Source organism: Chlorocebus sabaeus, chromosome 20, assembly GCF_047675955.1.
Source record: "Chlorocebus sabaeus isolate Y175 chromosome 20, mChlSab1.0.hap1, whole genome shotgun sequence".
In the NCBI taxonomy this organism is placed as follows: domain Eukaryota; kingdom Metazoa; phylum Chordata; class Mammalia; order Primates; family Cercopithecidae; genus Chlorocebus; species Chlorocebus sabaeus.
The window spans coordinates 85,471,878-85,488,246 of NC_132923.1; the positions used below are offsets into that span (position 1 = coordinate 85,471,878).

At 39.4% G+C, this 16,369-nt stretch overlaps 1 protein-coding gene, 1 non-coding gene and 1 pseudogene across 4 annotated transcripts in view; 1 reads left to right on the forward strand and 2 right to left on the reverse strand.

Moving 5' to 3' along the window:
• The window catches only part of EPS15 (epidermal growth factor receptor pathway substrate 15), a 160,066-nt gene that overhangs the window by 140,380 nt on the left and 3,317 nt on the right, over positions 1–16,369 (forward strand). For all 3 annotated transcript variants that reach the window (XM_007978767.3, XM_007978770.3, XM_007978769.3), the window contains 3 exons: positions 8,886–8,962; positions 10,901–11,063; positions 13,561–13,748. In XM_007978767.3, coding sequence (XP_007976958.1) covers positions 8,886–8,962; positions 10,901–11,063; positions 13,561–13,748 — 428 coding nt within the window. The remainder of the gene's footprint in view (positions 1–8,885; positions 8,963–10,900; positions 11,064–13,560; positions 13,749–16,369) is intronic.
• On the reverse strand, positions 489–595 carry LOC119626275 (U6 spliceosomal RNA). Its single transcript, XR_005242465.1, has one exon. It is a non-coding gene; the product is annotated as a U6 spliceosomal RNA (small nuclear RNA).
• Positions 1,933–2,989, reverse strand: LOC119625903 (26S proteasome non-ATPase regulatory subunit 7 pseudogene; annotated as a pseudogene).

A 16,369-nucleotide genomic window follows, 5' to 3' on the forward strand; every position in this document is an offset into this window, starting at 1 on the left:
TTGATGTCAGAGTAATACTGGCTTCACAGAATGAGTATGGAATTGTTCCTTCCTCTTCAATTTTTTGGAAGAGTTTGAGGGAGATTGGTTTTGATTATACTTTAAATGTTTGGTAGAATTCACCCGTGAAGTCATGTTATCGTGGACTTTTCTTTGTTGGGAGGTGTTTTGTTTTGTTAATTTTAAAAATAATGGTGGCCAGGCACGGTGGCTCATGTCTGTAATCCCAGCACTTTGGGAGGCCAAGGCGGGTGGATCACTTGAGGTCAAGAGTTCGAGACCAGCCTGGCCAACATGATGAAACCCCATCTCTACTAAAAATACAAAAATATGCCGGGCGTGGTGGTGGGCACCTGTCATCCCAGCTACTCAGGAGACTGAGGTAGGAGAATCGCTTGAACCCAGGGTGTGGAGGTTTCAGTAAGCCAAGATTACACCACTGCACTCCAGCCTAGGCAACAAAGCGAGACTCCGTCTCAAAAAAAATTAAAAATATGGAATGCCACACAAATTTGCATGTTATCCTAGCACAGGGGCCATGCTAAACCTCTCTGTATCCTTCCAGTTTTAGTATATGTGCTGCTGAAGTGAGCACTGTTGGAAGGTTTTTGCAGATTTGATCTCTTTATTAGTTATGAGTCAATTCAGATTTTCTGTGTTTTTGTGACTCATTCTCCATAAGTTGTGCTTCTCGGAATTTGTTCTCATTTATACTATTCAGTTTGTTGATGTATAATTGTTCATAGCACTGTCTTAACAATCCTTTTTATTTCTGTGAAATTACTGGTAATGTCCCCTCTTTCATTTCTGATTTTAGTTATTGAGTCTTGTTTTCTTAGTCCATCTAGCTATCGGAATGTCAATTTTGTTGATCTTTTCAAAGAACAAACGTGGTTCTGTTGATTTTCTCTATTTTTCTCTTGTCTGTGTTGTCTCTGCTCCAATTTTTATTGTTCATTTCTTTCTGCTTTGAGTTTAGCTTGCTTTTCTTTTTTTAGATCCTTTACAGTGTAAAGTTAGGTTGTTGATTTGAACTCTTCTTTTTTTAAGTATTTATAGTTAGAAGTTTATCTCAGCACAGCTTTTGCTGCTACATCCCATTAGTTTTGGTAATGCTGTGTTTTCATTTTCATTTGTTTCAAGATATTTTCTAATTTTCCTTGTGATTTTTCTTTGACCAGTTGGTTGAATGTGATATTTAATTTCTACCTATTTGTAGGTCATCTAGTTTTGCTTCTGCTATTAATTTTTAGTTTTATTCTGTTTTAATTGGAAGAGATACATTTATTTATTATTTTTATTTTGAGATAGAGTCTCATTCTGTCACCCAGACTGGAGTGCAGTGGTGTAATCTCAGCTCACTGCGACCTCCATCTCCTGGGTTCAAGTGATTCTCGTGCCTCAGCTTCCCAAGTAGCTGAGATTACAGGTATGCACCACCACGCCCAGCTAATTTTTGTATTTTTAGTAGAGACAGGGTTTCACCATGTTGGCCAGGCTGGTCTCGAACTCCTGACCTCAAGCCATTTAATTGTGTCTTTGAAGGTAAATAATATATGGAGCTGGATCCCAAATCCTGAGAATGCCAGAAGTACAGGTCCAAAACATGGTGCGCTATTCTCAGCAGAGTTCAGAAGGGTGAAAACTCAAGGTGGTATGAGGCAGAGAACATATGAAATTCATGCATTCCATTTAGCAGCCCCCATGAGACCAGAAACAGACCCCACGAGTCTTTGAAGATGGGGAAAATTCAACTCCTGGTTGTATAGATAAAAGAATGAGGAGTGCCAAAAATGTTACATTGAAATCTCTTCATTTTTCTCATACAATCTGGAGCCTGAGCTGTCTTATCCTAAACTCATAGCAGCTGATGCTGCAGTTTAGGTTTGAGATCAGTCCCTCTATCCATTCAAGAGTGACCCGAGGCGTAGAGCTCTAATCAGGACAGCTTTTTAACAAGAACCTTCTAGTGACATACTGATTTAGTTTATAAGATTTTAATTTACAAATTTAAAAAGCTACATCTTTAACTTTTTCTCCTTTTTCTTTTCTTTCTTCACATCACTCTTTTCCTTATCTATATCTTACTCTTTGTCATCTTTTCTGTCCTTTTTGCTTCCTTCTGTTACCTGCCCTTCTTTCTTCTCTACATCCCGATTGGCAATCTTGTTGTTGATAAAGTGGTGCAGGGCAACTACGGAATGTGTCAGGGAGGCAAAGTACCCCACCATCATTTGGTCGTTGGTCTTCAGATAAAAGGCCTTGACAGACTGCTGCAGGCTGATGTCTGGCAGCAGATTGAAGACTTCCTGCAGCTAATGATCTGGTGGTTGATTGGCAGCTTGCCTGTGGCTGTTTTTTCCAGGTAGCTCCTGATATCCAGAAGCTTGGAGTTCAGTCTCCTCAAACCATGGACTTCTTTGTGATCAGCTGGGAAAGACTGTCCACTGTAGCCTCTTTGATGTCTTGTAACAAGTGTTCAGCTCCAGCTGCCTCAGCTTCCTCTGCTCCAGTTTCATTAGTCGCATACTCAAATGTTTTTGAGGTTGGAGTGCCATCATCATGGACTTCTCTCACTGAAATATATGCTTCTGTGGGCAGCCCCATATCCTTTAGTTTCAGTCAGTAATACCAATACTGAGTTAGGGTAGTGTCTTTTCATGAGTTCATTGATGGCAATGTCATTCTTGTGTAGTTTAGGGCCTGTGCGGTACCACCGAACTATTCTTTGGCATTAATTTTCTCAAACATTCCATACGTTTTCCAAATAATCGTGGTCTAAAAACCAGACAGAATTATCTTTGTCATCTTCATCAAAAGGGATTCCAGAACTGTTGGATACATCAAGTACTTTTGTCTGCCATGACCCCAAAAGCACACCAACAATGCACTTCTGGTTTCCAACCTTGCTGATTCAGTTGAAACGATCCACCACACTGAGCAGCACCGGAAGGTGGACCACTGCCTTCTGCACTGCCAGCTCTGACATCTTGACACACGCCGCCCACTAGGCCTAGCTCCCTGCAACCCACAAACTCCAGCAATAGCAGCAACTCCTGTGAAGACTACTTAATATTTTGATGAAAAAAATGTGTGTGCATGGGCAGGTATGAATTTATGTATACTCATGCATTGCTTAATGATGGGAAAATGTGTTGTTAGGGGAACATCAGAACGTATACTGACATAAACCTAGATGGTGTAGCTTACTACATACCTAGGCTATTTGTCATATAGCCTATTGCTCCTAGGCTACAAACTTGTACAGCTTTGAATACTATACTGAATACTGTAGGCAGTTGTAACACAATGGTAAGTATTTATGTATCTAAACATAGAAAACATAGAGTAAAAATTCCGTATAGAAAATAGAAATGGTGCACCTGTATAGGGCACTTAACAATGAACGGAGCTTGCAGGGCTGGAAGTTGCTCTGGGTGAGTCAGTGAGTCAAGTAATCAGTGAATGTGAAGGCCTAAGACATCAGTGTACACTGTTGTAAACCTTATTAACACTATATACTTACACTACACTAAATTTATGAAAATATTTTTCTTCGATAACAAATTAACCTTACCTTACTGTAACTTTTTTACTTTGTAAAACTTCAAAAATTTTTTGAACTTTTTGACTCTTGTAAGAAACCCTTAGCTTAAAACACTATACAGCTGTACAAAAATATTTTCTTCCTCTATATCTAAACTTTGCCTACTTTTAAAATTTTTTTTTCTTTTTTTTTTTTTACTTTTAAACTTTTTTCTTAAAAGTAAGATGCAAAAGAGAAAAAAAGAAGGAAAAAAAAATTAAGACACAAACACACATGAGCCTGGGCCTACACGGGGTCAGGACCATCAATATCACTGTCTTCCACCTCCACATCTTGTCCCACTGGAAAGTCTTTGAGGGCAATCAAACACATGAAGCTGTCATCTCTTATGATAACAATGCCGCCTTCTGGTACATCTCCTGAAGGACCTGCCTGAGGCTGTTTTACAGTTAACTTACTTTTTGTATAAGTAGAAGACATACACTCTAAAATAATGATTGGCCGGGCATAGTGGCTCACACCTGTAATCCCAGCACTTTGAGAGGCCATGGTGGGTGGATCACCTGAGGTCAGGAGTTCGAGACCAGCCTGGCCAACATAGTGAAACTCCATCTCTACTAAAAAATACAAAAAAAAATTAGCTGGGTGTGTTGGCACACACCTGTAATGCCAGCTACTCGGGAGGCTGAGGCACAAGAATCCCTTGAACCCAGGAGGCGGAGGTTTCAGTGAGACAAGATCGCACCACTGCACTCCAGCCTGGGCTACAGAGTGAGACTACGTCTTTTAAAAAAACAAAAACAAAAACAAAAACAACCAAACAAACAAAATAATAATAAAATAACGATTAAAAAGTATAGTATAGTAAATATGTAAACCAGTAACATAGTTGTTTATTATCATTATCAAATATGGGTTGAGCATCCGAGGTCTGAAAAGTCTAAAATTTGAAAATCTAAACCTTTTTGAGCACTAATATGATGCTCCAAGGAAATGCTCGTTGGAGCATTTTGGGTTTCAGGATTTTTGGATTTGGGATACTGAACTTATAAGCATATACAGTGCAAATATTCCAAAATCTGCAAAAATCTGAAACCCAAAACACTCCTTCTCCCAAGCATTTCAGATAAGGGGATACTAAACCTGCATTGTGTACTCCACATAATTGTGTGTGCTATACCTGGATACGACTGGCAACACAGGTTTGTTTACATCAACATCACCACAAACGCATGAGTAATTCATTGGACTATGGATATTATGATGACTATGAAGTCATTAGGTGATATGAATTTTTTAGCCCAATTATAATCTTATTGGGCCACCATCATATATGTAGTCTGTTGTTGACCAAACATTGTTTATGTGACACATGTCAAGATTTCTGGTAGTTAGCTGTTTTTCAGGGAATTATTTGTGAGCCTTAAAATTGGTTTCCCTTATTCCTTGTTATTCAGCTGGTTGTGCTAAGAAATGTTATATTTGTTTGGAGGATTCTTAATAGACAGTTTTGTCCCTTTTTTCTTTGCATATTTTCAACAAATATGAGCATCTCCTATTTTCCAGACCTTGTGTTATGCCTTGAGGATACAACTGTGAACAAAACAAAGTTCCTGTCTTCATAGAGTTTGTATAAGAAAGATAGGCAATAAACAAATATATGTCAAATACTGATGAGTACTGTGATTAAATCAGGGTAAAGGATAAAAAGTGATATACCTAAAATGTGGCTTTATCATGTACACCTTCACAAAAAACCATATCAGCATAGCATGATCTCAAATATGTAAGAAAAAAATACCAGGAATAAAGGCTGTTAAAGAAGTATGCTGAAATATTCATAAGGGTTATTTCTGATAGTGAGATTTAGGGATGATTTTTTAATTATACTTTTATATATTTTTCCAAAGCATTCATTACCTTTATTCTTGGGGGAGAGGCGGTACTAATGAGGTCATGTGTGCGCCTAAAGCCCAGTTCTGCTGGCTCATAGCTCCTGTGTGCACCAAGAGGAAGAAAGTCACCTGCATGGCTTCTCTAAAAGTGTTTCTGGAACTCCCCCCAGCAGGTGTCTTACATGTGATCTGAACAAGTTCAACTCAGTGAGTCCTTCTGCTTTCTGAACAAGCCTCTGCCTCTGCCTCATATCAACCATGATCAGTATCTGAGAAGGTTATTTGTCGTTCATCTAAGATTTGTCTTTCCGCAGTGTTTAGTGCTAAATAGGTCATTTATGAGGAAAGTGTAGAAAAACTCTTTAGTAAGGTACTATATATTCTTCATATAGAAGAGTAATTTTTTAAATTAATTTTGTTCACAATATATGCTTCACAATATTCCAGTCAAATCTGACCTAACTCAGGCTATTGCACACATGTTGTGACTTGTAAAGGCTGTGGGACAGGACAGAGAAAAGGCATGAAGCAAATTTTCAGTTCCACAAGTGAAATGAGCCCAACTCTTTTTCCCTTGTCAGCAGTCAGGGAGAGCATCTTCACCCCACTCAGGCTGTGCCTCAGCTACCTCAGCATCAGAAATAACAGGAGCCGGGCCGGTGGCCTATAATCCCAGCACTTTGGGAGGCTTAGGCCGGCAGATCGCTGGAGGTCAGAAGTTTGAGACCAGCCTGGCCAACGTGGTGAAATCCTGTCTCTACTAAAAATACAAAGAATTAACCAGGTGTGATGGCACACACCTGTATTCCCAGCTATTTGGGAGGCTGAGGCACGAGAATCACTTGAATCTGGGAGGCAGAGGTTGCAGTAAGCCGAGATATAACAGGAAAAGGAGAGAAAGAAGGGAAACCCTGAAACAGTACCTACGATGAGGCTGGGCCTCAGGCTGAGGACTTGGCACATATGTATCAATGAAAAGGCCGTCTTTTATAGCTTTTATAGTCTTTTATAGCTAGCTAGAATTGTAGGATTTCCTATAACCCTGAACTTCCAACATCCTCTTCAGTATCAGAGTTGCTGGTATATCCTTAAAGGCCTGATTTTTCTGTGCTTCTACCCGGTCCTTTTTCCCACTTGGAGTCCCCCTCATCTGCGGCTGTCTTGGTAACGAAATGTTTGGTGACAAAGCAAACAAAAATAGTGTATCTTCTTTGCTCCTCTTATTATGTCCAAGATATACTCATTTTTAGAGATATGGGCACACTTTACACATTCAAATAGGTGGGTAGGCACACTTTTGTTCTAAGCATAGTTTGAGGAGAACTCTTCCTTTTTTTTTTTTTTTTTTTTTTTTGAGACAGAGTTTCACTCTGTCGCCCAGGCTGGAGTGCAGTGGCGCAATCTCAGCTCACTGCAGCCCCCACTTTCCAGGTTCAAGTGATTCTCCTGTCTCAGCCTCCCAAGTAGCTGAGATTACAGGTGTGTACCACCACGCCCATCTAATTTTTGTATTTTTAGTAGAGACAGGGTTTCACCGTGTTGGCCAGGCTGGTCTCAAACTCCTGACCTCAGGTGATCTGCCCGCCTCGGCCTCCCAAAGTGCTGGGATTACAGGTGTGAGCCACTGAGGAGGTGTGCCCGGCCTGAGGAGAACTTTTCTATGCCTCTTTGTCTTGCCTTCTCTTTTGCAGTTCTTTGCTTGCCTTCCTTTCCAACTGTTTGCTTTGTTTCTTTCCATCTTCCTGTATCAGGCGGCAATTCCTATAAACATTATTTGTTGTTATTGGTAGTCCTTACACCTGAATAGGTGAAACCTATCTCAGAGTAGATCATGCATTCCAGCTGAAAATGTTAGTCTACTTGGTAAGTGCAATGTGATGGAAGAAACAACTTCTCAGGCCTGTGAAACATTGATTAAATATACTTTTTTGTTTCTTTGTTTGTTGGAGACAGACATGCTCTGTCACCCAGGCTGGAGTGCAGTGTCACGATCTCGGCTTACTGCAACCTCCGCCTCCTGGGTTCAAGCAATTCTCCTGCCTCAGCCTCCCAAGCAGCTGGTATTACAGGCATGTGCCACCATGCGCAGCTAATTGTTTGTATTTTTAGTAGAGACAGGGTTTCTCCATGTTGGCCAGGCTGGTCTCGAAATCCTGGCCTCAAATGATCTACCCACCTATGTTTCCCAAAGTCCTGGAATTACAGGTATGAGCCACTGCACCTGGCCCATTAAATATACTTTTGTAGTTACTGTTCCTTCTGCCTGGTAGCCTGGTTTCTTTTCCCCATGTTTATCTATTTGGTAAACTCCATTTCTTATTCAAAAGATTTTATTTAAAAGCTAAATGTAGTGGCTTGGCAGTTAGTGTCTCCCACTACACGTTTTTCGTACCTCTCTCATGACCCATGTAAGACTGTTTTATTATTATTTGTTTACATATCTTTTACTAGACTGTGAACTTTTTCAAGGGTAGGAATTGTATCATTTTATTTTCTCAGACTTGGTATATGGTCAACAAATGTTTGTTGACTGTCCGTTCTTCTTTGGATAGGACTTATTCCCTGTTTTCAAGGACCTTACCATCTAATAAGGGTGATCAGTTACAGGTAACCATGGTACAAACTAGAATGCAATTAGTGCCGCAGAGAAGGAAAAAATTACTTCTTGCTGTGGGAAGTAGTGACACCTAAGTTACTCCAGGGTTTGTTGATGAGGTAGCATTTGAAATGGGCCTTGAAGGATAAGTATGAAATGTGGCATTAGTGGCATTATATTAGCTTTTTGTACTTCTTGATGTCTTTATTAGCAGTAATTTAAGTTCATAGGATATTATTTGACATGTGTTCCAAAGCCTTACCTATAAATCATCTAGTTATTACTTTACCTATACTTTACCTATAAATCATTACTTTATTTGCTATTACTTTACCTATAAATCATTCATCAGTTGATTTATACAAAGGAATACATCTTGTGGGGTTATCAGTATACACTCTGTCTTTGTGGGTGTCAGTCATAAATTCAGGAATTAATATTTGAGATTGTATGTTTTCAACTGTCTGAATGTTATTAACCAAAAGAAAACATGAAATTTGATGCCTTGGCTGGATTTGGTGGCTCATGCCTATAATTCCAGCACTCTGGGAGGCTGAGGCAGGAGGATCACTTGAACCCAGGAGTTTGAGATCAGCCTGGGCAACATGGCAAAGCCCCATCCCCACAAAAAATACAAAAATTAGGCACGGTGGCACATACACATAGTCCCAGCTACTCAGGAGGCTGAGGTGGGAGGATCACTTGAGCCTGGGAGATTGAGGCTGCAGTGAGCCATGAGTGTACCACTGCTCTCCAGGCTGGGTGACAGAGTGAGACTCTGTCTCAAAAAAAAAAAAAAAAGGATGTCCTACTGTCCTGTTTCATTTATTTTCTTTATTCATTTTAGCCACAGACCCCTTTGCTTCTGTTTTTGGGAATGAATCATTTGGAGATGGATTCGCCGACTTCAGCACATTGTCAAAGGTAATTTACAGTAATTAATGGGAAGGGAAAACATGCTGTGTTTCCACCAAAAGAGCAATCCTCCTTTGAATTACATAGTCCTTTCACAAAGTTGCAACTTGATTTCAGTAAATCACAGCAAATGTTGATTTCAGATAGAAATGAAAGATAACATTATAGTTAGACATATTTCTTTATATAACTAGACTGTATTGATGGTATAGGTAATTATAATTTTCTATTGGCATGTTTGCTCAGCAACTTCATATTTAGTCTTCTGTCTTTTTAAACATGTTTCTCCCAGTTGAACCACATTTTCCCTCTGTTGACTGTCTGGGTCAATAGGTGTAAAATCTGGGTTTTAATTTCATCCTCTCTGTGTTGGTTACTTGATTTTATGTTCTGAGGTTGTTAGGGTCAGTATTAAGGTAATTAATACACAAAGTCCAGTACTAAGTGTCCACTACTTATTTTCCACTGTGGCTGTGGTATTGATTCAGGCTAAGAGAAAAGGAGGATTAGATTGTTGGTTCCTTGGTTCTCAACTGAGGGTTATTTTGCCACCAGAGGAACATTTGGCAATGTCTAGAGACCTTTTTGGTTTTCACAGTTGAGTAGGAGATGCTACTCATATCTAGAAGATAGAGATGAGGGATGCTATTTAATACAGTCCACTCTCTAGTCCCCCACAATATGCAGTTATGTCCAGCCCAAAATGTCACTGTTGAGCATTGCCTAAATAAATGTAAAATTGTGAAGTATGTGATTCATTATAGAAAAGTTAATCTTTTGTTACATATTCGAAAGGCAGGGTCTTCAGACACACATTAAGATTTATCATTCCAGCCAGGCGCAGTGGCTCATGCCTGTTATCCCAGCACCTTGAGAGGCCAAGGCAGGTGGGTTGTCTGGGCTCAGGAGTTCAAGACCAGCCTGGGCAACATGGCGAAACCTCGTCTTGACCAAAAAATACAAAAAGTTGGCCAGGCATGGTGGCGCGCACCTGTAGTCCCAGCTGCTCGGAAGGCTGAGGTGGGAGGATCACATGAGCCCAAGAGGCAGAGGTCGCAGTTGAGCCTAGATTGTGCCACTGTACTCCAACCTTAGAGTGAGACCTCGTCTCAAAAAAAAAAAAAAAAAAAATTATTTCATGGGATCAGTTTGCTTTAAAAAATTGACTTTCAGGCTTACTTTGCAGTAACTCAAGCCTGTAATCCCAGCATCTTAGGAGGCTGAGATGAGAGGATTGCTTGAGCCCAGGAGTTCAAGACCAGACTGGGCAGCATAACAAAACCCCATCTCTACAAAATAAAAAAATAGCTAGGCATGTTGGTACATGCCTGTAGTCCTAGCTGTTCAAGAGGCTAACTGAGGCAGGAGGATCCCTAGAGCCCAGGGGTTCAAGACTGCAGTGAGCTATGATTGTGCCACTGCACTCCAGCTTAGGATACTTAGGAGACTCCTGCCTCTTAAAAAAAAAAAAAAACCATTGACTTTCAGGTTGTCTTTATAGTTTGTCAAGATGTCATTTTCTTTGCATTAGTATTAAATCTCATATTTAAGTTTATTAGGAAGTATGGAATCCATTTTTTTTTCCTTTCATTACCATTTAGATCAGATATTCTTTGTGGAAAGGCATTCAATCCCTTTAAAATGGGCCTCAGGTGGTTTTGCATCGAATATTTCCTGAAGCTTGACAAACTTTTAATCTAGATTGAACTTTTTTTGGTTTGATCTGTTACTCTTAATAAGTAATGATGTTAGAATCACTACTCATATAGAATAACTTTTTTTCAAAAATTTCTCCCATTGGACTCTGAATGCAAAGGTTAAAATGACAGTGGTCTCAGAATTAAAATAAATAAAAATGTATAATACTTAAGTCATTATTCTAAATGCTACATGACTACCACAGTTTGCTTGGTGTAGCCATGTGTAACCATTTCTTTTTAAACAAAGGTCGACAATGAAGATCCTTTTAGTTCAGCCACATCGAGCTCTGTAAGCAACGCAATGATTACAAAAAATGTATTTGAGGAAACATCGGTGAAAAGTGAAGATGACCCCCCAGCGCTGCCACCAAAGGTCGGAACTCCAACAAGACCCTGCCCACCACCACCTGGTATGAGATTTGGTACTTTTCTTCAGTCAACTACATGGCTTTTCTCTTTCTGAGAAGTATTGTGTGGAGCTTACTTATATAAAGGGCTTTAAATGAAACAAGTCAAACATATGTCAGAAGCCTCCTGCTGTCATTCATTCTGACCTAACTGCCAAATTACAGACATGCACCTAAGAGATCAGCATGTGTACATTTCATGAGCTGTCTTTCTGCTAAGACCTGTTTTTCTTTTCTTTTCTTTTTTTTTTTTAACTTAATCATTTCAGAGAGGCAGTAAATGGAAAAGGGAAAGTGTCAAGAAAATCTCTTTGCCTTTTAGAAACTCATTGATTATCCATTTGAATAGCAGTTTCCTGTACTTTGGTGTTTTAATTATAATTTATTTAAGAGAAGATTGTTTCAAAGTCCTTTTCCCGTAACATATAAAGTCTTCCTTAAGTCCTTTAATGTGAGAATATATGGCCTCTTTAGTATCCAGAATTCAGCAATATAGTGATTTGAAACAAAGTATTGGTTTTCTTGAAGGAAAATGGTATTTTAGCTAACTTAAAAGATTCCTTTTTTTTTTTTTTGAGATGGAAACTTGCTCTGTCTCCCAGGCTGGAGTGCAGTGGCACAATCTCAGCTCACTGCAGCCTCAGCCTCCCGGGTTCAAGGGATTCTCCTGCCTCAGCCTCCTGAGTAGCTGGGATTACAGGCATGATCCACCATGCCTACCTAATTTTTATATTTTTAGTAGAGATTGGGTTTCACCATGTTGGCCAGACTGGTCTCTATCTCCTGACCTCAAGTGATCTGCCCACCTCGGCCTCCCAAAGTGCTGGGATTACAGGTGTGAGCCACCGCGCCTGGCCAAGACTCTTTTCTAATAGTGATTTTTCTCTTATTTTTGTTTGTATGATTAGTATGTGTGTGTATGTATATGTTTAGCACTATACAAAGGAAAGTTTGTTTTGTTTTTAGGTCATAATAAGTGGGTAAACGGATAATTCCTTGAGTAGTTGTAGTGCTGTTGGGCTATTATGTGAGAAGACACATTTTAGTACATTTTTTAAAAAATCATACCTCATTCCTTGGGAAATTTTCAGTCTCAGTAGTTACAGATTAATACTGCCTTTTCATCATAACCTTTCCATGGTCTTGAGCAGGTAAGTTTTTTTTCTTTGACTGAAAGGATTGCATGTACAATTGTTAATACCTGATATTCGGTTGAAAAATCAGGTAAATGAGTTAAGTGATTCCTTCTAAGGAAAAGTAGCTTATGTCATATATTTCTAGAAGTGAGGTTGCCAGAATATATTTAAAAATAAATAATGGTTAATTTGCACATTTAACTTTTTACACTTGCATGATGCTAATAGTGAGGTTGTTTTTTTAAATCTTAAGTAAAATAATATGCTAGTGCTTTTGTTAAATCTAAGAATCTTCAACCAAGTGATTGTATATCATTGTAAAAAGATTAAGGAAAAGACTGGTTTGTTGGAAAGAGCACTGAACTGGGAGTCTAAAAATCTGGGTTCTGTTTCTGGATGTTCCCTAACTGTGATCTTAAGTGTATAATTTCATATATCTGACCGTTGGCTGTTAAATATTGGCAGCAATTCTAATTTTGCCTACTTTCACAGGATTATTGGAAGGATCCATTGAGATATGAGCATCTTTTCTAAGCAGCTACAGTGATGGAATCTGTTGTGTTATGATTGCTATTACCAGCTTATGCATTTTAGGAAAAAAATATATTTAGAGATATTTTGATCCCTAATTTTATTATCTTTTCTTCAAGAAGTACTAAGTTTAAGTAAGACTTAGAGAACTTGTTTGAAAATGGTAATGAATTAGTGAGTGACTAATAGGACAGAATACTATTGTTGGGTCAGAGATTATTTGATCAGCAACCACAAAGATTTAGGCCCTGGGCTTCAAAACATTTTTTCTTCATTTTGAAATACAGTAAATAACAAAAAATTGGCAGGGTTTTACTACAGTAATTTTAAAATTTTATGCTGCTAGGTATTGTATCTAGAACTAGAGAAAAATCAGAAGAATTTTCCCATTTTTCAGAGGTCATTTGCTCTTACTGCCACTAGTGGATAATTGTTATCAGGCTGAGGTTTATAACAGCAGAGGCAGGCAATTTCTGTCTTTATTCTTTATTATTCTCCTTCTGTTTAATCCATTCGTCTCTCTTTTTGGGAACATGCTGCTTGGTTGTGGCTGGGGGATGGTGGTATTCAATCTCTGGACAAAAATATGATTCCTGGCCCATCCTTGCTTTGCTATTTGTTTCATTAGCTGCACATAGCTGGAATCTATTTGAGAGATCATGTGTGAAGAATTTGAGGACAGATAGTTGGTGTTGCCATTTAAGATAAGAATGTGTTTTAGGTACTCAGTCATCCTCTACCCACGGTACTTTAATGCTATCTGTGTACATGTTCTTCTGTGCTTGTATTTGCTGTATTTACTGGTTGAATTAATTGTGATGATTTTGATCCAGGGAAAAGATCCATCAACAAACTGGATTCTCCTGATCCCTTTAAACTGAATGATCCATTTCAGCCTTTCCCAGGCAATGATAGCCCCAAAGAAAAAGATCCTGAAATGTTTTGTGATCCATTCACTTCTTCTGCTACTACCACTACCAATAGAGAGGCTGATCCAAGCAATTTTGCCAACTTCAGTGCTGTAAGTACTGTGAATGAGCTTTTTGGGGGAAAAATCTTTGAAGAGTTTTCAAAGATTATTTTGGAGTCTGCCAAGTTTGCATCATTTTAACTAAATTTACCAAGATACTAAAAATAATCTTTCGTTCTTCCCCCAAGAAAAACCTCTGTTTGATACTGTTTTGACAGTTCTATGGTTGTTCCATTACACAAATGATTTTAGTAGTCTTAGTTCTTGTCATATATACAAGTTGTTTTGTAAATATTTCTCTTAGTCTTGGTAATATAAGTAAAATCCTAACAGTTGTTATTTTGTGGGTGGTTATGGGTGATGATGACTTAATGAACAATTACAGAGTCATTGGTGTCTGCCCACTAGATGAACAATGCCAGTAATAAGTTTGTGCATTTGCAGCTGTGTATGTGTGGTTGTGTATAAAGTTTTAATGATTTCTGAGACCAGTCAGCAAATATTATATCAGAGGATAGGGCCAGAGATTATTTGAATAGAAAGTAAAACTATTAAACTTATATAGTCACTTTTGAAAAATGTAAATGCCAGTTTTATGAAATAAATAAATAAATGGTTGTCAGAATTTAAACAATCTTTAATTATTTGGAGAGATCTAATTCACTAACTTCTCATGTTTACTCTGCATTCTTTCAGAGATGTCTAAAATAGGAAGATCATTAGAAACAGTGGAAGGGTGCCATGATAACAGCATAAGCAGGGCGTATAAAATCACAGAAATGGGGCCACCAACCATGGAGGTATCAGTCTAGAGGGACATAAAACAATGTCATACATTCCATCATTATTCAGTAAAAACAAGTTATTTTTAAATAAAATTCTTAGACTGGGTAACAAAGTTTCAGTTTCCCAGTTTTTTCAGGCAAAATAACCTTCGTTATCACTGCCTGTTCTATAAAACAGGAATTTTCTTCTGTTTATCATCTTATGCCTTTGAGATGATTTTGGAAACAGGAGATCTAGTGGCCAGGTAATTCTGCCTAATATTTCCCTCCTCAGTGTAGCATTGGGCCATTCAACCAGTTGCTTTATCCCTGCAGCTATTTCTAGTTAGAAAGGAGGTAGTCAAGAATCTGCATGCAGGCTGGGCATGGTGTCTCACGCCTGTAATCCCAGCATTTTAAGAGACCAAAGTACTTTAAGCACCTGTAGTCCCAGCTACTTGGGGGGCTGAGGTGGTGGAGGTTGCAGTGAGCCATGATCATGCCACTGCACTCCAGCCTGGGTGACAGAGCCAGACCCTGTCTCCGAAAAAGAATCTGCATGCAACTAAGATGACTGAGCTCCCAGCTTTTGAATCTGTACTCTAAGTTCTGGTGGCTTCTCTTGAATATGAAGGAGCAAAACAGGAATCAATATTTTGAATATTGTAAAAATGGAGTGTCAGAATTATACAGACTTTTTTTTTTTTGAGATGGAGTTTTGCTCTTATTGCCCAGGCTGGAGTGCAGTGGCGTGATCTCAGCTCACCACAACCTCCACCTCCACCTCCCGGGTTCAAGCGATTCTCCCGCCTCAGCCTCCCAAATAGCTGGGATTACAGGCATGTGCCACCACACCTGGCTAATTTTGTATTTTTAGTAGAGACGGGGTTTCTCCATGTTGGTCAGGCTGGTCTTGAACTCCTGACCTCAGGTAGTCCACCCGCCTCAGCCTCTCAAAATGTTGGGGATTACAGGTGTGAGCTGTCGTCGTGCCCAGCCTGACTTTCCTTTTTTTTTTTTTTTTTTTTTTTTTTTTTGAGACAGAGTCTTGCTCTGTCGCCAGACTGGAGTGCGGTGGGGTAATGTCAGCTCACTGCAACCTCTGCCTTCCAGGTTCAAGCGATTCTCCTGCCTCCGCCTCCCAAGTAGCTGGGACTACAGGCATGCACCACCACACCTAGCTAATTTTTGTGTTTTTAGTAGAAACAGGATTTCACCATGTTGGCCAGGATGGTCTCGATCTCTTGACCTCGCAGTGCACCTGCCTTGGTCTCCCGAAGTGCTGGGATTACAGGTGTGAACAACCGTGCCTGGCCCAACTTACCTTTCATTAGATGGAATTTGATTTGTTTCAAGCACAGAATCAAAAATTGGCCTTTTTAGGGGGTTATAATTCTCTTAGTGTAAAATAACCCTGTGGTAGTTTGTGGCATTTAATATCTTAAGTATGGTTTTAGCAAGTCAAAATCTGGTTGGGGCCAGACAGGGTGGCTCATACCTGTAATCCCAGCACTTTGGAAGGCTGAGGCAGGCGGATCACTTGAGGTCAGGAGTTCGAGACAAGCCTGGCCAACATAGTGAAACCCCATCTCTACTAAAAATACAAAATTAGCCAGGCGTGGTGGCGCAGGCCTGTAATCCCAGCTAGGGAGGCTGAGGTGGGAGGATCACTTAAGCCTCAGGCGGACGTTGCAGGATCTGAGATAGTGCCGCTGTCCTCAAGCTGGGTTACAGAGCGGGACTCCTTCTCAAAACAACAACAACAGCAACAAATCTGGTTGGAAGGAGGCTGAACAACAGCTGAGGCATTTTGCTCCAAACTCTCAGTATAGTATAATAAAAAACAGCTTCTTTTTTCATTGTAAAAGATGTGTTAAGTGTTACACATTTCAAAGTTTTGCTTAATTC